At 37.0% G+C, this 23,996-nt stretch overlaps 1 protein-coding gene across 1 annotated transcript; it reads right to left on the bottom strand.

Moving 5' to 3' along the window:
- Positions 1-3,330: 3,330 nt before the first annotated feature.
- On the bottom strand, positions 3,331-16,594 carry LOC106912107 (uncharacterized). Its single transcript, XM_088004446.1, has 4 exons — positions 16,445-16,594; positions 9,906-10,824; positions 6,762-6,932; positions 3,331-4,627 (listed from the first exon to the last, which is right to left on the bottom strand). The coding sequence occupies exons 2-4, from the start codon at positions 10,807-10,809 to the stop codon at positions 4,512-4,514; spliced, it is 1,191 nt and encodes a 396-aa protein (XP_087860572.1). The 5' UTR covers positions 10,810-10,824; positions 16,445-16,594; the 3' UTR covers positions 3,331-4,511.
- Between the last annotated feature and the right edge of the window lie 7,402 nt (positions 16,595-23,996).

Raw genomic sequence — 23,996 nt, 5'->3', positions numbered from 1 at the left:
CAGTACACGGTGAAAACATACCAAAACTACTCTGTAAGATGTTTACGTCTTATTTGACCAGTATATAGCACTGTGTTACGGTTTCTGTGCACCGTTTTGCCAGTAGTTGCCAATTTTATCAGGCGAGGGTAAAGTTGGCAGCATGCCAGCCCGTGCAGAGAAAATCCCCCAATGGGAACATGATTAGAAGGTTGTGATATCTTACTAACTCTGGGTTTTAGGAGTTTTATTTTGCTTTTGTTTGAATAATATTCAGTTCACGTTACTTGTTGACTCATAAAGTAGCTCAGAGCATGAGAGTAAAGTGAGTCCAGCCAAAGTTAAAAGTAAAGAAACACTTCTTTGTTCATGAAGTGTGGGGAGTTAATTTATGTGTTTTGTAAGTCTTGTAATTCTATTTTAGATCAGTATTCAGTTAAAATTAGTGTACATTTTAATGCTTATGCCAGTTAACAAAGAGCTAAATGCAGTAAGCTTGAAAACAGTTGATTTATCCTGTTTGATGCACATCCTGTGATTGTCTTCATCTAAGTAAAGGATGCAAATGTGAAAAGGGTAATGTGTGAACAAAACAAACAGCCAATCAAACAAAATCCATGTTTTTTCTTGTGGACGCTAATGAAAACATTTACATCTCTATACATCTCATGGCACTAAGAGTCTTTTTTCCCCCCTCTCCTAACATACTTGTCCAAACTCATCAAGTATTTTTATTTTTATTATATTAAATAAGGGATAGGAAAGCAGCAGCAACTGAGAGATGGGAGTTATCACATTTATCACCAGTAATATAAATTTGCCCCTGCAGACTGAAACGTACTCTTCCTCTTATGACATTAAAACTGTTGGCTCAGTCTAATTAGAGAGGTGAAAGAAACAGGAGACAAAATGGCCAATAGAAGAATCTGTCTGATCATATTTTGCATCAGCTTTGACATGTTTTTTATGAAACAATAGATGAATCATATCTGCTTCAGTGTAGAAGATTAATGCTGCTTTCTGTGAAAGCTGTCATACCGAGTGACATCAGAATCCACGAGAAACTCAAATCAGCAAAAGCTTCTTGCGTTAAGCCTACGGCTTCAAAGGCGTTGCCGACATGCTGAGTAGGAGGTCTGAAGTTTTTTATGTTTGACTCATTTGGAAAGCAGTGTCAGGAGAACAGTGCTGTGCACAACAGACATATTCTCCCAATTGAATGTAAGTCACGATCCCTTACGTACCCACACGTCCCCAATGGCCTCTCAGTGATGGAGGTAGATAGTGCATAGGCTTCTTTGTACTAATTGGCTTCATCGACTGAACCTTGTTGAGGCTTAGATATGAGACCTGCCTGGTGAGCATGCTGCACGTCTCAGAAAATAAATTAAACCAACATGTCTTCTTTTGTCACAGAAGGCGAGAACAAATCGCAGGAATACTGAAGTCAAATCACAAAATGAAGGACTTGCTAACTTACTAAAGTCTCTCTGAACTTTAAAATGGAAGTAAGTACTGCAGTTTTTAGGTGACTTTACGAAGTGCATAGAAAATTGAGAGCAGAACTGTTCTCCTGACAAAGAAAAAATCATGAAATATGCAGCAATGGGTATCTAAAAACCAATTTAGAGAAACTAGTTTTTGATTCCATCTTTCCACCTTTGAAGTCAATGACAAGACCTTATGTTAATTAAAAATAAGACTTCCGGCATGATGCTCTGTTGACCACTTAACTGTTTTTCAAAGGCTCATTAGATAGACAGACACTGATTTGAGTATTACAAAAGGTTTGGCTTGTAGGTTAAACTAATTTTCAGCAAGTTATCTCAAGAATAATGAATTCAAATGTAGTCAATAAACTGCAGACACGGCTTCAATTTAGATAGGAATCATTTAATTTTGTTTCAATAAATTTTGCTTAGCTGGAAGTGTAAATTAACCTGCCTATACCTCCCAAAGAAATGTTTATGTGCTTTATCACAGGATTGGAATCAGTTAATTGATTTGAGTAACCTGTGAAACATTCAGATTTAAAATTGGAATGGTGAATTTAAAGGTTTCTAGAGTTTTTGCTAGTCATCCGCTGTGCTCTGCTAAAGTGTTAAAACTTATTCAACATTCAACTTATCCAGCCCACACCTAATTTGTAAATAGTCTGTCTGTCTTGTGTAATCCCAGTATAGTTATTCTATATTTGATGTATTTGATGTCAAATCTGAGCTTTATCGAAGAGTGACAAGAAAAAAGTTGATGCATATTCCATTAGATGTCCTGCTTACAGTTTCACAAAACATATAGAAAGTGAAAGAATTTGATCTGAGACCATATTTTAACCCGCTTGAATTATGGAACATGTGGCAGAAAATCTTTTTCAGCAGGACCAGAGAAGCTGATGAGTTGATGGGAAGAAGGATGGAGCTACATCTGTGGTCAATTCCAGAAGGTGAGAATTACTATCCTGCAATGTTTAGATAATTCCCTTCTCCAACACATCTGAATTAAATGGCTAAATTCCCTCATTAGCTGTCATTTGGCTCTGCAGGTGCCTAGTAATGAGCCATGCATCTGATCCAGGTGTGCTGCAGAAGGGATGCATCTAAAAGTTGCAGGACAGCAACTCTTGATGGCAGGTCTAGTCCATATTTGGGCCAGATACTGTAAAATTCTGGAAGGAAATGGTTTGAGGTTTCAAAAAATTTCAAATTGAGATAGGGGTTCATGTTCCTTCGGTGAAAACATACAGCCAGAGCCGTATTAGTGGGCTATGCATCAACTTACTTCACACTTCACAAAACTGCATAAAAACAAATAAATTACAATAAGCTTTGTGACAAATCTTGAACAAGATCTAGCAGTATGAATGTTTTTGAAAGGCCCTGTTTTCCCACAAATTAACCCATTGAATTTCCCACAGCTAATGTTATCTTACATTTGTATGTGTTCTGTTTAAGAAATTGAAAAAAAAAATCCTGTTTTTTAAGTGCTTAAATTCATCTGAGTAATCAAAATAAAAACATTTTTATTCATCTAGTTGTTTGCACATGCTTTTTCAAGCTCTGTATCATCTTAATAAGAAGAGGTGGCGAAATTCCCCACTATCTATCTGCACTATTATTTCAGTAGTAATTGTGGTGATTCTTTAGGGGCAGCAGCAAGCCCACAGCTCTGATTGATGTCAGAAATTATGGCGAGGAAGGAAGCAAATCAGCCGTGCCTGCTGCATCTACCAATATCACAGCACACTTTCCCAACTTGTTGGTTGTTAAAAGTGAGCCAAGGCACATATCAATCATATTCACAGTACCTATTGATCGAGTGTGGATTTCAATCAGGTAATGACGAGTGAAAGGGTAGAGGGAGCCAAAACATTTATTTTGAGAGTAATTTTTCTTGACAGTTGTGATGGAACATGTATTTTGATGTAAAACAGCAAAGTAAGGAAATAGAAAGGAGCTAATCAGAACATTTTAAAATATCTTGTTTATATATGTATGTATGTATGCATAAAAGTACAAAGCTGTGATTTGTGAAAGGGCAAAAACAACATTTGTATGTTATTAAAATAGATGCTTTTCTTTTAAAGGCCCCCTGGTCCATGTTGAAGCATAAAGAGAACAAGAAGGATTGATAATAGTTGCTTTATGAAGCAGGTAAGCGCTACTTAATTCTCCAAAGTACATGCTGATGCTATATCAGATCTTTGCTTGGACACCTAGAGGTTGGAAGACTTGAAAAGTGCAATATGTTGTAACTAAAAAGTGCTAAAAATAAGTACACAACTCCCCTTATGAAATAAAACCATTCCATGAATAACAAAACGGCATCCAGCTTTCCCCCACCTCCCTCAGTAGTGCAGAAAACAAACTAAATCATTTTATAATCCACAAACTCATCCTGTGACTGCCAGTTACCGAATAGTTCAAATTGAAGTTTAAATAGGACTTGTAATCTCCTGTATTGTGCTGTAACAGCAGGTGATTACTGATAAATAAAAATTCATTGTTCATCAGGGTTTCTGAATTTTGTATCAAATGTCTCTGCTGGTCACAGTGTTATCTGGTATTTAAGAAGTTGGAAAACAGCAGTTGTTTTTTTTGTTTGTTTTTGTTTTAACTGGCAGGAGCCAAATTCACAATCTTTTTTTCTTCAGCTCAGCTTCATGTGGTGTTTTTTGCCTTCAAAATACTCTCAAAAAGTTGTACAATCTTTTACATCCTTCATCAAAAACAAATTTAAAATAAATGTTCAAAATTGGAAAGCCTTCATTTGATTCTCTTTGGCAACATACTTAAATGGCAGAAAGTTCATTTTGGCTGTCGCAGTGTAATTTAGACTGGCTTAGCAAATACAATGCATGATTTGTATCTGAAACCTAGTTTATTGTAAATGGATCCCTTTTTCCCATTAGCAAGCGCCACTCTACGACAGTTCTTTTTCCAACACTTCACATTCTTCTTTCCCCAAAAAAGACAATTTTCTCGATTTCTTTCTGGAATGCCTCCAGGTGTTGGTCCACGGAGTCCTTCTAAGTTTCAGCGTCGTCCAGGAATGTTGGTCATTTGAATGCTGTCCCCTTGGAGTCCTGGGTTGTAGTAAGCTGAACTGCCATAGTTCAGGTCCAAAGGTTCACCGTTGTCTAATCTGAGGACTAATAATTAGAAAATCACAGGTTAGTTATTTTAGAATTGGAATGTCATTTTCAATTGAAAATCCAAACCAAATCTAAATATTTATCTCCTAAGAAATTAAATAGTACTTTTACAATTGCAATTTGTGGTGATTTCTTATCTTCGTCTGATATCAAAAGTTACTTCATGATCTGAAATATTTACTTGTAAAATAGAGAAAAAAATAGAAGTCCGTATGGGGCCAATACTTAGTTATGGCACAGTGATTCTGTGGAGATTGGTTTAATTCGCTTTGTAGAAAGAAGGAAGTCATTATATTTAGATATTGTGAGAGTGTGAATGAACACATGAAAAACAAATAACTCAAACCCACAAGAGATGCGATGAACAATACTTTTTATGTATATGAAAAATGTAACTCATTGACATTTATGCAGTACATTTGTCTACAGATTATTATCAATATATAGTACCAGTTTAACGGAGTACATTATCTCTTAATGACTCTTCAATTAAGCTTTTGTTTTACATTTTCTTAACAAGGTTTCTTGTGAAAAGAACGGTACAGTTCTGCACTTACAATGGCTCAAAGTCCAGTTGACTTTTGTAATCTGGTTGCACCACAGACAAAATGACCTGTCACCACAACCCAAAATGTCTATAATGTCTATATACAGTATGAATATACGCTTGTGGGCATGTTGAAGAAAAAAATGCTTTCTGCATTCTTGTGCCATTTAATTTTCCTCTGAGCTTTACAACGAGGTTAAATATGAGGGTGCTTAGGGTAAACTGTTACTGACAAAGTACCTCGTATCTCAATGCTTATGACAAGAATGAGACAGATTGTTCACTATCCTATTGCGTGACTCTATTTTCCTTGGTGAGGTTTCCTCATTATGGAGGGGTTACCTTATTAAAGCAGGATGAGTTATGCAGCTCCAAACATCAGCCTGTTACGGTACAGTCTGGAGGCAGTAAAATCTGCCAGCCAGCACATCCAAAGCTCTCTCATTAACAGGTGTTAATTGGCTATGTATCATATCTCCCAACAATGTTAAACTTATGGAAACTAGTTTAAGAATGAATATAAAAATTCTCCGGGAAAATAAATGTGCACTATTAAGGAGCAATAACTTGGACATCTGGCCTAGCAAAAATTTTATTTCAACATTTATTCTAAAGTTGAAAGTCAATCTCCCATAAGCCAGATGGACATCCATCTGTCTATCCACAGTGTCGGACAAAAATATTTACACTCATGGAATTTTTTCCCATCCTGTCACATTACAGATGTATGAAGGGAATAAACAATGTAGAGCTTAGATCTGAAATTGATGCAAAACAGTTTATTTCCAATTTCTCTATTAAATAGAAATCTAAAAAATGATGCAAACATTTTTATTCAACTTCTGTTATTGTGATGTCTCTAAATAAAATCCATTGTAATTGAGGTTACTCTGAAGGACCTGCTGAGATACACAACAAAGCAGGACAATCTGTTAATAACTACTACTATCAAGCATTTATGGAAGATCAGCAAGAACAAAACTATTATTGAAAGAAACGGTTAACGCTTGAAGAAAGTTTTCCAGTCAGATGATGGTTTGTGGTAAGCTGACACGACACTGAGGAGGAGATGCCTGTTAGCGGCAGAAATTAAACTGTCGTTACAGCCAAAGCTGCAGCGAAATTGTTTAAACTGAAGCATTTTAACGTAAAGTGGCCAAGTCTAGATCTAAAAACTCAATGGGATTCAATGACAAGAAGATCCAGCTCTTTGGGTTTACAGGTGGCTGACAGCACTTAGGGCTGCTGCAAGCCACCAAAACAAATCCATAAATTAATGAATGAATGAATGAATAAAAAAAAAAATGAATAATTTGGGCATTGTACACTTCAGATTTTTACTTGTACAATTTTCTTACTATAATATCAAATTACATAAAATCCCAATAAAATATAGTTGTGGCCGAAAGGGACAAAATGTGAAAACTTTTTAAAACTAGTACGAATACTTTGGAAAGGAGCTGTATTTGCAATAGTTGCTCAATCTTTCTTGGGGTCCCACCTCTCCTCCAGACTCTGGTGAATAAAAGCTTTATCTCCCGCATGGAAAACGTCTTCTCAGCGGGTGTCTTAGGGTTAACCTACCTGGATCTGAAGGGTACTCCTCCACCAGCTTTCTGTGAGTGAAAGCTTTCTGATGTTTCTTTTTCAGAATGATGTAGGCCACCAATCCCACGACGGCTGTCACAGCTGCCGTTCCCAGCACGGCCAACCAAGCCACACTCCTCTTACTCCTGTAAGGATCCACTACTGAACCTTCATTAGAGAAAAGAGGGATATGGGTGGGAAAGAGTTATAAATAATTTGTCAACAATTAAATGATTTATATCAACTCCCATCTTTGAGGGCTAATTGTCACATAATTAGGGCTGAAAATGTGTTTTCGAAAAACGTGTTGGCACGCTGCATAGATACACATCCTAATTAGGCAGAATTGCGGAATTTACACTGTGATAATTAATGCAATTAACATGCCAAAAATCACGATCATTTTCTGAATTCATTTGAATATTTTAAGATGCCATGCTGCGTTCATCATCTCAATAAGGTTTATGGAGAGTGAGTAGCACTTGGGTGACATCTCTCAGTTGATGTCTCTATGGGTCACAGATATTAGAATCCATTCAACTAAAGGAAGTTATGACTCTCACAGAACATCAAGTAGAAACAACATACTGGCATGATGAGTTTTAGGAAGCTATGTTGCATAGCCTTCCTCATTCTTATTGGTGTACCAATAAGAGCAGATACATATAGGCCATATGGTCATATTTCAATATGACCATCTGATTGAGCAAAAAAAATTAGAGATTATTTTTTTCCTTAAAGCGTGCAATTCTATCAGGAAATGTTATGTGCATGGTCAAATGTACATTTTTGTTTATTTGACACTGGAATTATGTAATATTGTACAAATAATTAAAAAAAAACAATACTTTTATCTTTCAGCAATACTGCAGTAGGAAGGAATGCAGCAGTTCAATAGCCAAAGATCAAAATCAAACATTTTTTCTTTTGCTCTGCTAATCAAATACTGATGTGTATTTTTTTATCCTCTTCAGTAAAAACTTCAAAATGCCAACATTTTAGGCATTCACACTTATTAATTAAAAGTATTCTAATTGAGTTTGCATTATATACCAGCAGCATAAACTTGGGTCTGTAAACTATTGAGATCTAATAATCTAAGCAATTATACTGAGAAATATGCCACGGTTTTATTTGCAATTGTACATTAAACAATGAAATGAACCCAACAACTTTGTATTTGTCAGAGTTCAAATGTTGCTATCCTAGCCTAGAAATAAAATAAAATCTTATAAACTTGCATTCACTTGTTTGAAAAATATTGTGAAGCCTAGGGGATTAAACTGAGTGAATGAGCAAAGTGAGACCTCTAAAGGTGTATAAATCTAGTAAGTGTAAGTCAAAACTGACATTAGCATTTATCCTGCAGCCAGCTGTACCACTGTAATATTCACTGTGGCCAAGTGAAATCAAACACCAAGGACAGAGTGGGTGTTTCCATTTATTGAGGTAAGAGAAAGCAAAGTATTATGCTACCTGCATATTTATAGATATTTTGTTTATCTCCAGAACACGGTGGGAGTCATTGTATGTTGTCTGTGAGCATGCTGTGCCTGTCATGGTAACTGTGGAGAATCTTTTCTTTTTTTTTTTTCTCCAGCTTCTGGCTCGCCCACAGTTTCACAACTGTTTTCCTACCGTTTATTGCCATCATTTGTTAGTGTTATGTCTTGCTGTCACATCTGTCCATGGGATGCGAGTTTTATTTAAAATCCAACCCTGTGCCTACTCTTTATCGGCCATTTTGTTCTCACTGAGCTTGCCCACATGTAGCTTTCCGGGTGGTTTAACAGAAAAAAAACAAAAGAATCTCAGCTTGAATTGCACAAATGTGTATGACATGCAGCCTTCCCCACTCCCAAATCTTCAAAATCTGGAGGTCGACACCACAAAGCTAGTCTCACGCTCCTGCATTAAGTGAAAGGTATCTTTAAATTCAGGCCTTTGCTGCATTTTTTCAGACTGTTTTTGCAGCTAAAACAGGGTCTCATTGTCCTGCTGAGAGGGGAGCTGTAACAGACCTTTTTTCCCTTAGAGGCTCCATCGATAAAACCTGAAACTCAATCCAACCTTTGCCTTTGAAAGAACGAGCATTTGTCCTTTGCCAGTGGGAAAAGAAATGGTGCCAAATGTGGGTCAGGGAAAGGGCGGAAATACCCAGTGTGTTAACATGCAACCGTGATAAATGTGCTCATAAGGAGCAAATCTCACAGAATACATTAAGGATTTCATGCTAGTTTCTCTCACAAATTAGTGTTTGCCTTATAAAAAGTTTAAAAGATGTCACTCTTGCAATCAGGATGTGTTAAGTACATTTGAATACTCTCTTTTGAGGGAAAAAAAGCTGTATTTCTGTCAGGCAAACTAGTGAACGATCGGCCAACATGAACTTTAAAACAACTGCAATTTATTAAAAAAACAGTAAAAGCATCATAGGGTTGATCACACTAAAAATGTTTCGCAATCCATGTAACTCAACCCAATCTTCTGAACTGCTTCACAAACATTACCGGGTCCAAAATGCAGATGGACTGGACCACTGTAGTGTTGGGGAGAGTATTTGAACCCTCACCGATTTCTTTTGCTTTTTTTCTCTCATATTTCAGATAATCGAATTTCCAATGTAGGATAGGATAGGAGTAACCCAAGTAAAAACAAAAACCAAGTTCCATTCTATGTTTTCATGGAAAAACTTTCTAAACCCACCCCACAGAAGAATTATCCACTGGATAAAGTATCAGACTTTATCTAAAAAAAAACTTAATGTGACATAGTTAAAAGAAATTTGAAAAATGAAATTTTGAAAATGAAAAACGGTGAGTTTTGTTTATCCTCATAGGGCCAGGCCTGGGATATATTTCTGATAAGAATTACCACTTGAAAACTTCTTTTTGATCTAAAACATTGCAACTACAGAGCAAGAACAGAAGAAATTTGAAAGGGGCAAATACTTTTTTCACAACACATCAAAAGTACACTGAAAACCTAAAACTTTATCTTTAATGTGATTTTTCCAGAATTTTTTTTTTTGCTTTCTTCCAAACTATCCATTCCTGAATAAGTATTAAACTAGTTACTAGAAAGGCACATATACAAGAATTAATTTTTCAGGCCTGAAATATGTTTCGGAGTCTGCCATACCTGTGTCTGTCGCAGAACCCCGATCCGAGCCGATTGCAATTTTCTTGTTAGCCGATTCCGGTGTGTTTAAAACTGCAGTGGTGGTGGTTTCAGACCTTGTTTGTGTGGTTTCAGATGGTGGCTCAGTTGTAGTTGAAGATTTGGTGGTTGACCCCTTTATCTCTGGTGCTGCTGTGGTTACAGTGGTTGACCTATTTATCTCTGGTGCTGCTGTGGTTACAGTGGTTGACCTATTTATCTCTGGTGCCGCTGTGGTTGTAGTGGTTGACCTATTTATCTCTGGTGCTGCTGTGGTTGTCGCAGATGTGTTGGTATTTCCTGTCAGGTTTCTCAATCCTTTATCTTTCTCAGGTGTTACGGTTGTTGTTGCAGGTTTTACCGTGGTCGTTGTGGACTGTAAGTTAGTGTTATTGGAGAGGCCTCCAGCGTTAGTTGTGTTGTCTGCTGTTGTAGTTGAGTTAAACTCCTCTTCAGGGTTCGTCATGTTGGTTTGGCTTGAGTTTGCAGACGCTGTGGTCACATTTCTCGGAGAGATGGCTGCGTCTGGCAGTTTTGGTTCTTCAGTTGTTTCATTTTCAAATGCATGGGGAATGATTGTGCTGAAATCACTTGAATTTGCACTCTTATCCTGACTTGTCATATTCTCCTCCTCTTCAGCCATGAAGCCAGATGCTATTCCGCTGCTCAAGCCATTGTTGAATGCTGTTACCTGATCAGTTCCCTGATCAAATCCGCCGTCTCCGCTAGATTCAGCATTTTCACTTTGGACTTCATTTCTGGGCAGCTGACGGAGCCAGGCCTTATCAATTGTACGTCCCGGAGAGTCAGTTGAATTTTGCAGGCATACCAGGTGAAACGCTTGAAGAAGCAGGAGGAGGCTTGCTGTGATTTTTAAAGGCTTCATTTTCCTGTTGTTTTTCTGGACATAAAAAGAGAACAGACAAAGTAAAAACTAGGAATACACATCATATTACTTTGTAGGTCTTCCTTTGATAGCTTTATTTACATGTTAAATGTAAGCCTAAGATACATTATAGAGTATTTAATTATCAGAGAGATCTCAGAAACTAAACCTATGTGTCACTGATTTGTTTAAAACTTAGAAATTGTGAATACTAAAGTATCCACAAAACATATTTAGCATTAAGTCTTTATAATTTAATTTACCCATGTAATATAAAATCCTTAATAGAGGAGTGTCTCTATTCACTCTATCCAGAATCCAAACCAACAGAATAACTCCTGCCCTTTTGGCCAAAGCCTAACATGTAGGCTTCTTGTCTATGTCAGCTTTTAAAAAGTTAAAACTTTAAAGCTACAAATACAAAGATTAAAAGATAATAATAATAATATAATAACAGTTGTATCTTCTTTTGCATGTGTCTGTGTATGAGTTTAGAGGTGGATAGATTGGACTTTTAGTCCAGTAACTAGGTTCAAATCAAGGGTATCAGCAGAGCCGTTGAGGGGAACATCTTTGCATTTTTCTCATGGGACAGTACAGACCTTGACAGTGTCACTAGAACTGTCACATGAATTTTCAAAGAGGTGTCAAGCAGTCTAAAGCATCAAAGGGAACCTTTGAAACAGCATCAGGCCATATCAGCAAATATTGGTATCTATTCAGCCTTACAATGATTGAAATCAAAATGGATGTCCATGAAGACTTTAAAAATTCCCTGAAATATTTTCAGTTTTGAGGTGAATATCTTTACAGGCTTTAAGTTGCTTTTACGTCTTGATATTTTAGTGTGTCAAAAAATGTAATGAACCAATGAGAAGCTGTCATGTCTTCAAAACATGTGTTGTGTCTCCATTTTGTATGGTGTGTGTATACGGTGAGGAAAGGTGTAGAATTCACAGAACAACATGATGCCTGTCTTTCTTTTGCATTTTAGGATGAAGTGCTAGTGTAGGGATGGGTGCTTATTGACCTGAAGTGATCAAATATCTAATAGCTGACATAACCAAAGGGTGAGATCTGTGAATTTTCAATGGTGGGTGAAGTGTCTACATGCTGTCGCATGGCATTAACTCATGTTATTATTTTGCCCGTTGCTTCCACATTAGAGTAGCAGTTGTGTAAATTCTGCATTTGTACACAGTATAAATAGCGTTGCAGAGTTGCCACACTCAAGACAGAATGTTTTGACGTGCGAACAATCAATGGCAGGCTGCCTTAGCTGGGTGCCAAATTGTGTATTCTATAGTATCTAATGGGTAGGAAGATGATGTTGGTGTTCTTTTCCTAAGGCAGCATGTCTTCTTTTGCCATTGAAACACACAGCAAGTATGCAGTGTAGGCATTAGGATATAATCATCCTCTGTTGACATTGCGGATAAGATCAATTATCCAGCTACGTTTTCTGATCCATAAAAGTTAAATGGGTCTTTCTAAGGATCTCCTAAAAATTCCTTCATGACCATAATTGTCATGTGGCATTAACAACTAGTAACAATAGATGTACATTTCAGACGGACTGGTAATAATTTGCAGTCACAAGGCTTCTAGATTTTCTTGTCAGTCTGTTGCTGCAGAAGTCATTATTATTCATGATGTTTAAAAACAGTCCGGCAATGAGAGGGAGTGGCAGGATGCTCTTATTTCATATTTAAATATTTCCCTTCCTAATGAAGAGAATAACAGTTTATGTGACATTTAATAAAACCCACATCCAATGGGGTAGTTTTATTTTAATAATTACATGCCACCCAGTTGCAATCCGGTGAGTCATTTTCTACTATGGGAAACTGCAAACTCAAACATTGTTTTAATGACTATAGAGCACAGTATTCTGCTGAGCACCAGTGTTTTCTCATGCTTCATAAGTACAACTACATTTAACAATGCAGATTTTAAAAGCTAAAACATCTTAGAAGTGTTTATGATGATATTGCATTTTGGTTTTCTGTGACTAAAGCTCCTCTTTGCACACCTGCCAAGAGTAAATGCCTTCAGGAGAAATCTTTGTGTGTTAAACGGCTGTTTTTCCTTCCACATTTAAACTCAGCCTTAACCACTCTGAGTGCAGCAAAACATCTCTGCTTTTACCAATTTCCCAAAAGTTCAAAAACAAAATTGTTGCTTTGATAGTGCAGGTCAGGTCCACTGACACAAGTCATAATAGAAATCCTTGAGCAGTCGACCCTGTCCGACTTCCTGAGACCTTCTCAAATGATAGTTAACGACTCCGGGATCATGACACCCTGAGCCGCAACATGGGGAGCTCATCTGCGAATTTCTATGCAGTTTATACAGTTCAGCAGAGTCGCAACACAGTCTTTAGAAAAAAATGTGACTTACTGAAGGGGTGAATTGGCACAAATGCTCTGTGAGCTTTGTGTTCTCCCTTCGGCATGACTCCTACATACAAATGACAGCAACTCCCTACAGGGCATGGTTGCTCTGAGTTTCTCTGTTGATCTACTGCTTTGTTCCTTCTCAGTACCACAGTGAAAGGATCCATCTACTGAGTGTAAAATTGGTGCCTCCTGGAAATAAGGACATGCAAATGAGGTGATCTTATTTCTGATTCAGCCTCTTGTAACAATGCCACGTGTTTGTTGTAGCAGTGCAGTCTGGACACGGCCAACTGGAAATGATATAAAACAATTTTCTCTTAATTAATGATTGTTTTTCTGTGTTGTCATGCCATAGATTGACAAACAACAATGAGCTTGAAACAGTAATCCATGGTCAGTTTCTCAACAGCTTGTTTGTCATCCTCGCAGCATGTGCCAGTTTTTGTCCGCTCTTTGAAAAATAAATGGAAACGCTGTGGGTGGTATGACGGCGCCTGCTTGCTGAGTGAATACTGGATCAATCAAACTGTTCACATTTTGCCTGTCATTTAGAAAAGTGTTTCAATCCACCAGGGTGGAGAGAATGGAGTGAGATTAAGTCACCGGGATAAAGTGTTGATATTTTATTTTAAAGGGGAAGAAAAAAGGCAAACCAGTTTGTGTTTCGAAACAATGTGTGCTTTGTATCATTATTTTCTGTCACACAATGTGGTAAATTGCAGAGGTAGAAATATAAAAGGTAAAAAATATAAAACACAGCAAATATTTTTGCATGGAAATTATGATTAACCTGAAGTGCAGCTGTTGAGTGAAAACTAAAAACAATGCTCTCAGAAGGGAGCCATGTAACTTGTTCCACCTCCACTGTCCTTATTTCTGTTCTTAACTCGTGGACACTTTGAACCTTTGCAGAGAATCAAGGTTTTGCGCATCTGTACCTCCAAAGTAGAAAAAAAAGTTGATGTTACTCTAGCAAGCAATCTTTTCTAGGGGTGCTGCATAACATTATTAAAATGGTGCAGTATTTCTCCCCAGTGAAGTCCATGTCAGGATGCTGTATCTAGTTGCTGTAACTGAGGGACTTTGTCAGGTGAAATAAACTTAAGGTATTATTTTGAGCTCCGCAGGTAAGTCCTTGAAGCTCAACGCTCTGAATCTGTTTAAGACTCTCATTTTGAACAATGAAAGAAAGTTTTATTCTTGACATGCCCTATTCTACTGACAGTCCGCTAATAAAAAAATCACTGAGGAGGCCTTCATCACTCTTCAGAGGGTGGTATTATGTATTTCCCAGGTAAGTAGTGCAATTTTATAGCACAAACAAGTAACTATGTTACCTTCAGTTGTTATAAAAGTGTATACATCAAGCATAAGTTACAAGAAATTTGACTTTGCAATATGATGCTTTTAAATTGGCCTTTCTCTCTTTAGGAAGTTCCTTCTCTTTCTTTACACTGCTTATATGAAGTTCAACAGACATGCAGTTGCGTCGAATTTTTTTTAATTGCTGTTAGCCTGGAGCAAGTGAGTGGGGGAAGCGTAGCTATGGGGAGTTCTGTGAGGCGGATACTTGGCTGGACACTGCAGCCCTGAGGAGGAGGTTTGTGGAAGTAGGTGGCGCTTTGTATGAGCATGCGCTAGGCACCCCTGAATTCAGGGATTCCTCAAATAGCCATAAAATAAAGCAAAACTCCAGGCATGTTTCTGATGAGGGAATAATATTATAGTATGACATGGCTCAAAAAAGTTGATTTTACATTATTCTCTCTCTTTAAATCATATTTGTGAGAGCATCATTTCCATGCCCATCAGATGACTAGCTGTCTGCAACTAGCAGCATTAAGGTTGGCTTCAAAGTTTGCAGTTTGTTTGAAAGTTAACAGCAGTTTCTTCACAATTTCTTTTTTTGAAATGAAACTTTTCAGTCTCCTGTAGTTTAAAATCTAAAACATAGGAAAAAAAAACTTAAACTGGACATAATATAATATATAGTATGTTTGCCAAAACCAAACATTTCAACTATGAGGTGCTAAGAAATTCCAAAAAAAATTGGCTAAATTCATTTTTATCAAATGTATTTGCATTATTTTAATGCTGAAAATAATTATACACATAGATAATAAATTCTTCTCTCTGCTTTCAAGTTCTCTGATTACACTGCAGGGCCTGGATTGTAAATGAAACCAGTTACTGTAAAACAAGTCAAACAGGTGATGCAGCGAAGGTATTGACTTGTTTGGATTTCAGCCATGTAAATGTATTTGACGTCTGTCAGGAAACAATTCTGATTAAACAGGAACCTTATTTTAAGCTTCAAAACTGGTTTCAGAAATGCCACAGGTCACCTGCTGTGATTCAGACCTGTCAGAGACAAACGATACCAGTATTTTGAGCTGGTGCTACCCACATATGTGGGTTGTTTTAATCCGAACCACTGTCACTTCCTCTCCGTCATGTTATTCTCACATCCTCCCTCGGAACCGCTCCAAGAGTATATTTGACCGTGAGCGTCACACAAACAAGCCTTTGAGAGGTCAGGGGAGACAGCAGGAGACATGTTTACCTCTGACCCGTCACGCTCAGAGGAGCCCTCTGTTGAAAAGATTTCCCACTCTGCTGAATTGTCAGAGTCTGTAGCAGCTATCGCCTCAGCAGCCCTGTCAGCCTCAACTTTCCAAAGATCCAGTCCCACGTAAACAAAAGAACACACAGTGGCTAAAGGTAACACTACACCCTGCAAGCCATTCAGCCACCACACAAAGACCAATACGACTAATTATGTGACATATAAGCCGCCCTGGTTTTTCCTCTGTTATTGTCATCTTTTAATTTATGCTAATATTGGTAACATTTCAGGTTGTACAGACCTATTATCTTTTTTTATATAGTAAGAAGAGAACAGCTATTTCTTTTTTACAAAACACTTATGATCAGATAAACAACTGATGATAGCTCATTAAAGATTTGTCAGTCTAACATTTAAAACTATCTCTAAATTATCTTTACCTTTGTGGTTTGTTATCATACTTTAATGTAGCTACTCAAGGTTTTACAATTATAGGTACATAATCTAAACTATTATGCTTCCTTCCTGTTAAATTTTGTGGTATGGTTTCAGGACTCTAACTTCCTGAATCTAAAGCTTTGTAAAGCCACCACCTTGCCTGTTAGGATTATGTAAGCCCATGTGTCATATATGTTGCTAAAATAAAACTGTATCCTCTGTAAATCCTTACCTTATTTTTTAAGCTGTGTCAGATGAGAACAGGTGCATCGAAACGTCTTCGCTGGCCTGCCAATATGTAAGAATGAATCAGCGGTTGTCCTGGAGAGAGAAGTGGATAAAAGGAGGAGGAGGGCCTAAAAGAGTGGCATTCACAACCTGTTCAACCTGTTCTTACACCTGCCAACACACCCAGTACTGCATTCACCTGGTTCTTTGGAAAGGCCACGTGGGATGGAGATTGGAAAAACAAAAAAACAAGAGGCTTTCAGGGTTTAATTAGTTTGTCTTTGCTCACTTATTTCATGTTCTCATGTAGAAGCTAATAGAAGTCTTTAGTTGCCACGCTGGATCTGTGAATTCCCACAGTGGGCGGAGTCGTCTTCCACTTGTCCTCTGAGCCTCCTCTCTGTTCACCTGGGGACTGTAGACGACAGCTGGTCGTCATGGTAACAAAGAAGAGCCAAGCAAGCTCCGGTTTCATCCACGCCTTTTGTCTTTATTCTATGTGAGTCTTTGCCATGTGACGTGTGACTTTGTGAACTCGCAGGTACCGTGCGTCAAATGAGCTGGGATTGTTTTTGTCTCGTTCTTCAATCAAGTGAATCATGCCGCCGCTGAATTCATTTGAGCAGAAGAGTGAGGCGGATGAAGTGGCACTCGAAGCTCGGTGTGCTCCGAGCTGAGAACAAGGAGCGGTTGTGCTCTCTTGTTAATGTAACCCAGAAGTTCAGGTTTCAATTTAAAAGTTAGAAAACAATTTCAATACCCTGAAAACCCTGAACCCACTCAATGGAACCATTATTTTCGGTTATAAGCTCATATTAGCATCTGCAGCTTGTGTCAAACTTTCCCAATGGAGTATGTCAAGTATGTTCCTTCTTTTTTTTTTTCTTTCTACTGTTCCAGTGAGAAAAGGTGAGCTTTACAGTGAGGCGCAGTGCCAAGTTCCATCTGGTTCATTTATCCTAGTAGCAGGTTAATCTGTTTTGCATAATATCATGTATCATAACAAATGTTTACTATGCTTCTATCATTTAATTACAAATAGAGCTGCATAATATGATAAATTGCATTCATCATTGCAATGTCAATATCAATTCAAAACACTGTGTGTTTGCAATATTCATTTGGACCTTATATTTCGAGAGCCATGCATTGCCTCTCTGCATGTCCATTACATATTTGGTCTCTAATTGCCATTAAAGCACATGCTGAGACCCTAAACCCCAAAGAAAACAGTGAGCTCATTTTAATTCCGAAAAATAAAATACTACTACAGCAGTGCTATTGCAACTGCATGTTTTTCTAAGTACTGCTATCATAAATAGTGTTATGTGCAGGGTTGTAATAAAAGAATGATGCCTCTATGCATTTAGCTTTACCAACACAGGACCGCTATTGGACAATCTGAGAGGTATTGAAGGGTTGTAAAATAAAATCAAATTAGATATTTTGTTAGAGTTAAACTATTGTTTTTAAAGTGTTTCTTGACACCATTTGATACGGTCTGTAAAACAAATTCCTCATCTGGTAAATTTTGCAAGATTTTTGCTGATGTTTTAGACCTTTTGATGCACCAAAAGAGAAGTAAAGCAGTAACTTGATTGGTTCAGATGAGCCTAAATGCTTCATCTGTTCCCAAACAATTTGAGTAATGCAAGTACAATGTAAAGATTAAAATCCTGGGAGGGCAACAAAAATGTTAGTGTCCCAGTGTATCCTGCTTATTTTTATAACCAGGAAATACATACGCATACTGGCAAGCATGTGCTTCGGTGTTCTAAATATAACCAAATGAGTTGTTTAACCCTCTGAAAGCACCATTGTTGAGAGCTCTGCTTTTGATAAAGTGTCATAAAGGAGTTTCAAAACACGCACTTGAATTTGCAAAGTTTCTTTACAAACAGCTTGTTGGCACTTTATGTGGTCTGCCAGTATTTGAAGCTAATGGGATCATGTAGTCTCATAGGAGGCATGAATAATAGAAAAACATCTAAATTTTTAACTGAGTGTAAAAAAGCTTCATGCCTCAAGCCATTAGGATTTGAAAGCCATTAAAAGCCTAGAGGGTACTTTATGACAAACTTCATAACAAAGACATTGCGTATTTATGAATTGCCACGTTGCAGTGTAACAACTATGACAACTGTCTTTGTCTTTGGCAACAGAGAAATTAAAGTCATGACAAGAAAAACACTTTTACAAATAGCTAATTAACAAATTAACACAGTAGATTACACAGTTTATGATGGAGTCTTCTGTGTCTGAACTGTTAAGAACAACTACCATTATTTGAGGATCATGTAGTGACAGGTGGAGGAAAAGCAGCCATTCTTCTCAGCTTACTTTCCTTTTGAATAATGAAAGTTCAGCAAAGTAGATCTTAATATTCCCTTTAAATGGTTGTCCTATATCTTCTGAAGCATTTGCTCTGTTCAGACACAATATTGTAAATTCCTCAAAGCTGTGAATACAAAAATATTTTTAAGAAGCTTATCTGTGTTGGCAGAGCAAAATCAATTTTTGCTCACTCATTATCAATTTAAATGCACAGGTGAACTTGAAACGATGATATAAAGTCTGTGAAAGAAAATCCTACTCGTAGGTTTTATGTCTTAGTTTCAATTTATAGTTTAGAAAAGTGCAGTGTCAATACTGTTGCACACTTGAACACAAAAGCTTGATTCTCGTAAGGCCTATGAGAAATTTTAATTGAAACGTTGTGTTTCAGGGTAATTGTACAAAGGTTAGGGCAGTAAATTTAAATCCCAGAAATGGATCTTGTCATAATGTTAAGTTTTTGTAAAGCTTTTTTCCCCTTTGAGTTTTGTTTTTAAATATTTCGAGTAATTTCTCTGCTGGTTTTTGTATTCTTCTTTTTATATGTATATTACATACAAATGTTATTTCTGTCAAATAACATAAATTCAAATATTTTCACTTGTTGATATTATATATTATCATTTGTATGTGATATATAGCTAAACATGTCATTCACAAATTTTTAATTGTATTTTTAGATGCCTTTTTTCACTATCTTCTCCTTCAGTTTGTTATCAAAGATAACACAGTTCTACTGGCAAAAAATTGGAGTTCAACAACAGCAAAGGCATTCCCAAAGAGCTAGTGGCTATAAACTTATACAGTGGATGGAGGAATGATGCATCTCACAATTCATCTGTCAGGTTATTGTTGTTGTTTTTTATTTTATTTTATTTTTTTCTGTTTCTCTCAGACAGAACTTTCACATACTGCACTGTTCTTCTGTCATGGATACATTTTAGGCCTCAGGACACTTGTCGACATCAAACGCTTCACACGACACTGATATGTGGCAGGTGTTGCTGAAGGATCTTTGGGAATCACGCAGTTATTATATACATAGAATGGAATGTCGGTCAGATTTTTGTCTGTCTTTTCTTTGCTTGTGACTAAAGGAAGTATGTGGCCTTGGGCAGATTACCAGTAATGATAACTGTTTTAGGAAACAAAAAAAGTCAGCATAAATATTCAAGTGAAAAACACCATTCTGAAAGAAAGGGATCTAAACATATCCTGCAAAAGAAGTTATGCAAAACCGGATAACAGCTTAATCTGAGTTGCAAAGCCATTCCAAACAGCAGAATTCACAGTCTGACTTTGTTTTCTTAGAGTCACTAGAGATTCCTTCTTTCTGCTGAAACACAAGGTTCAAATCAATTAAAACTTTAAACAAGTGACTTTTGATCATTATACAAAAGAGGGTTCAGTTTCTATAATAGATCACTTCATTGCCATATGTTTTTTTTCTTCTTCTTCTAAAAAGTGCTTAATTTTGAGCAGCTTAATTCTTCTGCCAGAAAGAGTAAAGCATGTAATCCATCAGAGCTAATTTGATAATCCCTAGAGACTTTAACATGTGGATAATTTTCAGCTCATTTTACTTTTTCCACCAAAACAAATGATGTGTAGAATATTTTTATGAATAACTGATTATCATTACTACTGTAATGCAGGGCGTTTCCTCAAAATGGTCTCCATGTAGAGGAAATAATTCACAAGAGTCCCACTCATTGGCAAACCTTGAACAAGTAAAAAAGAAAGGAAATGTCTCCTTTAGTTGTTTTTTAATTTAGTCTGTCCATCATTCATATGTATGGATCACTGCTGTGCAGAAGCTCTATAGTTCCACTGAATAGTAATAAATCTGTTCATGCATTCATGCTTGCTTCTGTGCATACGTGTTTTTACATAAATTCCTCTCAGAAATAGCATTTAAAATTGCCTCATTGAAATGCATGCTGTATGATTCTTCGGAAAAAGAAGATTCATGTAAAATATCAAGGTTTGTGTAGCATTATGACAAACTTATTGAATAAAAAATTACAAATGTCACACCCTGAGGGGAATAAATGCTTTTTTGGTTGTACACTTAAGAATGATGGAACACAAGCTTCACGGAATCCAAAGATTTTCAGGCTTTAAAATCCAATTACAAATAAAGTGTTCTCATTTATCAACAAAAACCATGTTAGAACCCAGAAATCTAACTTCTTAATTGAATATTTGAAGATTCCCTCTTGTCTAACATCATCAGCCATTTCTGGGTGTAGAAGAAAATAGGGCTAAATATATGAACATTGATGAGCCTATTGAGAAGCCACTTTGGCTTTACCAGAGAGAGCCAGCAACAAAAATGGCCCTAAAGAGGAGACATAATAGCCCGAATGTCATGATGGGCTGCACTTATCTGAATCTCTGAAGCATCCTTTAAGCTATTACAGAACTCTGATTAGAAAAAATCTGAACTCACTGCTTGTATTTCCTGCTTAAATTTGAGACACCAAGTTTCATTTGCTTAGTATCTTGATTTGAATGAGTATAGTTTAAATAATGTCCCTTCTTTTCACTAAATCCTCTAAAATAAAGCACTTAGATGTGCCTGTTAAACATTAGATTTATTGAGTGCTTTCTTGTATTCTTGAAGGCTTTGGCTGCTGTAAGTTTGTGCGGTTTAGTGTGAACAGAAACACTTTGCAATTCTTTGGAGAAGCAATGAAAAAAAAGGAAAGAAAAAACAGTTTGCTCCCACTTATTTCCTCCGTTGATCATAAAAAGTGCATAATTTCTAGCAAGTCTAATCCTTTGTGGTTTCCCCCATGAGGTTTTAATGGATTTTGACTCTGACTTAGTGAAAATGAAATTTTGCACTAAATTGCCTCTAGGCGACACATTTATCTGAGGTAGCAACATGTAGCTTAATTACCAACATACGCCTATGACACTGGAGTAACAGCTACCTCCGCATCCCTGCATACTAATTCAGTCCCGTCTCTCTCTAGAGGTGCCCAGCATGCAACAGAGTAAGTCTGACAATCAAGATTTACCAACAACTATCATTATAGTTTTAAGTAATGGACATCTTGCTTTGCTTTGGGAAGAATCTCAAGGCCACACTTTTGTTTTTTTATACTAAGCCAATGCTATGCCTTTCTCTCTGGGCCTGATTAGAGTCCATATCCAACTGTTACATTGCTTTGAACTCACAAAAGGAAATAATGATACCCTCTAAAACCCCACAAAGAGCATTGGAGTCATGTGTGTATGTGCATGTAGGAGAGTGGATGCTTTTCTGTGGCTCTGGGGAGGATGCTTCACTGTCAGAGTTGAATTATCTTCTTCAGGTTTATGTCTGACAGAAACCACAGAGACCCCAGAAGGCAGGAGAGAAAGCTGACTGGCTGTGCAATGATATCTCTAAAGTTTAACCCTTACTTTCAAACCTCGGAGTGTCAAATGCTTTCCTTCCTTCTTATTTGGAGCCCAACACATGTCAGTTTCGTGGCCTTTATGAGAAACACAGGCTCAACTGCACTGGCAGCTTATTAACTTTTTATTGTGAATAGCCAGAGAAAGCATCGTGAATCCATTTGAGGGTTTCCTATATCTTTTTATTTCTCTACTATTTTTAACATCAAAAAAACGCAGCTCTGCTGTCTTCAATTGTCAAGACCTCAATAAAAAATGCATAGTAATATTCTGAAAGTCTGAAGAAGAACAGCTCAATATTTCTAAAATAGGAATCTAAAAAATAAATGTAAAAAGAACCCAATCAATTGCCCAAGATGTGATTCCCTTTTCAGAGGAGATATTTATTCTTTTTGGGGGTGGTGAAATGCAGTCTTGCAGGCAGGTGAACACCACAGGGAGTACCACAATAACCTGATTTATTAACGTTGAGAGATTCTGTTTTCAGAGAGTTAAAGGTATAAGTAAATCGTTTAACTTGAATTTGGCCCATCGCAAAGTTATTCCCTGCACAGAAGTGGAACTTCACTGTATCTAAGCCAAAAATACAAATCTGTTTGTCATCTTGAACACTTCAGTGTGGGGGCTTCATTTATATTCACGCTTTTTTGACACGAAAGGACAAACAAATGCCGTTAACATTTTTCAGAGCACGTTATATATACATCCTTTGTCTGTAGAAACAGTGACTGGCATATTTGTATAAAGTACAACATGCAGATACATTAGTATTTACGGTATTTTGGAACTTCTGTTTTTGCTTTTAAGTTATATCTAAGTTATTCATCAAATTAATGTAGTGAAACCTCTGAATCCTTATGTGATTTGTTCAAACAGGCAGTTTGTATCTTGAAAATATGTAAATAGAAATGCCACAATAAAATAGATGAATCAATAAACAATAGGGGCAATGAACAGAGTTTTTTTTTTTTTTTTTTTGGAACAGAACCTTTATAGGAATAGCTGAGAAGATTATTTATTTATACTAACTTCCAATTCTTTGGAAGGACAAATGACTTCCTTTGTGACTTAAGGAAATACACTGTTGTACATTCTCCTTCATAGAGCCATGTACAAAAGGCCCAAATCCCAAAGAGCAAAGACAAATCTCAGCATCACTGGCATTTCATGCTACTGCCTAGGCCAGATGGCAGATGTCTCATCACTATCTCCAGACTTGCAGCTAAAAGCAAGTCATTTACACTTGCTTGTTAGAAGTCCCAAATCATTGTTATGGTAAAGAGTAATGTTGCATGAGGTAGGTTTGTTTGGTGTAATGCTGTGCACAGAAGCATTGCGCATTTTCTATGTCAGGGGCACAGTTCTTTGATGCCTTTGGAAGTAAACACCTCTACTGTCTGGTGCTTTTTGTGGCAGGCACAGGAAAAGCAGGGAAAACAACAATATGCAATACACTGACAAAAGGTAACTAGTGGTGCCCACGGGACTGGATCGTGCTCTGGATCTCGTACTTGCAAACAATTTTCTTGGTATTCCTATTCAGAGGAAACCTTGTTTAATGGGGAAGTCATGTGAAATATGCATTTGGAAGAAATTAAATTCAGATTTTAAGTTTATGGATGGAAATGGTCTTGGCGATTAGGCAAACATGCTTCCTCCCGTTCATCACACTACCTCCACCATGTTGTCAGATTTTTATTGAAGAATGTAATGGGAATGCAGCTTTCCAAAAAAATCACTTTTATGTTTTTTTTTTCTTTTTTAGCTTTGGATTCACTTTTGCAAAATCAGAATTATGAAAATTGAACTTGACT

Source organism: Poecilia mexicana, unplaced genomic scaffold (assembly GCF_051168715.1).
Source record: "Poecilia mexicana isolate PSO_F unplaced genomic scaffold, ASM5116871v1 scaffold_3, whole genome shotgun sequence".
Classification (NCBI taxonomy): domain Eukaryota; kingdom Metazoa; phylum Chordata; class Actinopteri; order Cyprinodontiformes; family Poeciliidae; genus Poecilia; species Poecilia mexicana.
The sequence above is the reverse complement of the archived record's forward strand: the minus strand, read 5'-3'. Positions and strand labels throughout refer to the sequence as shown.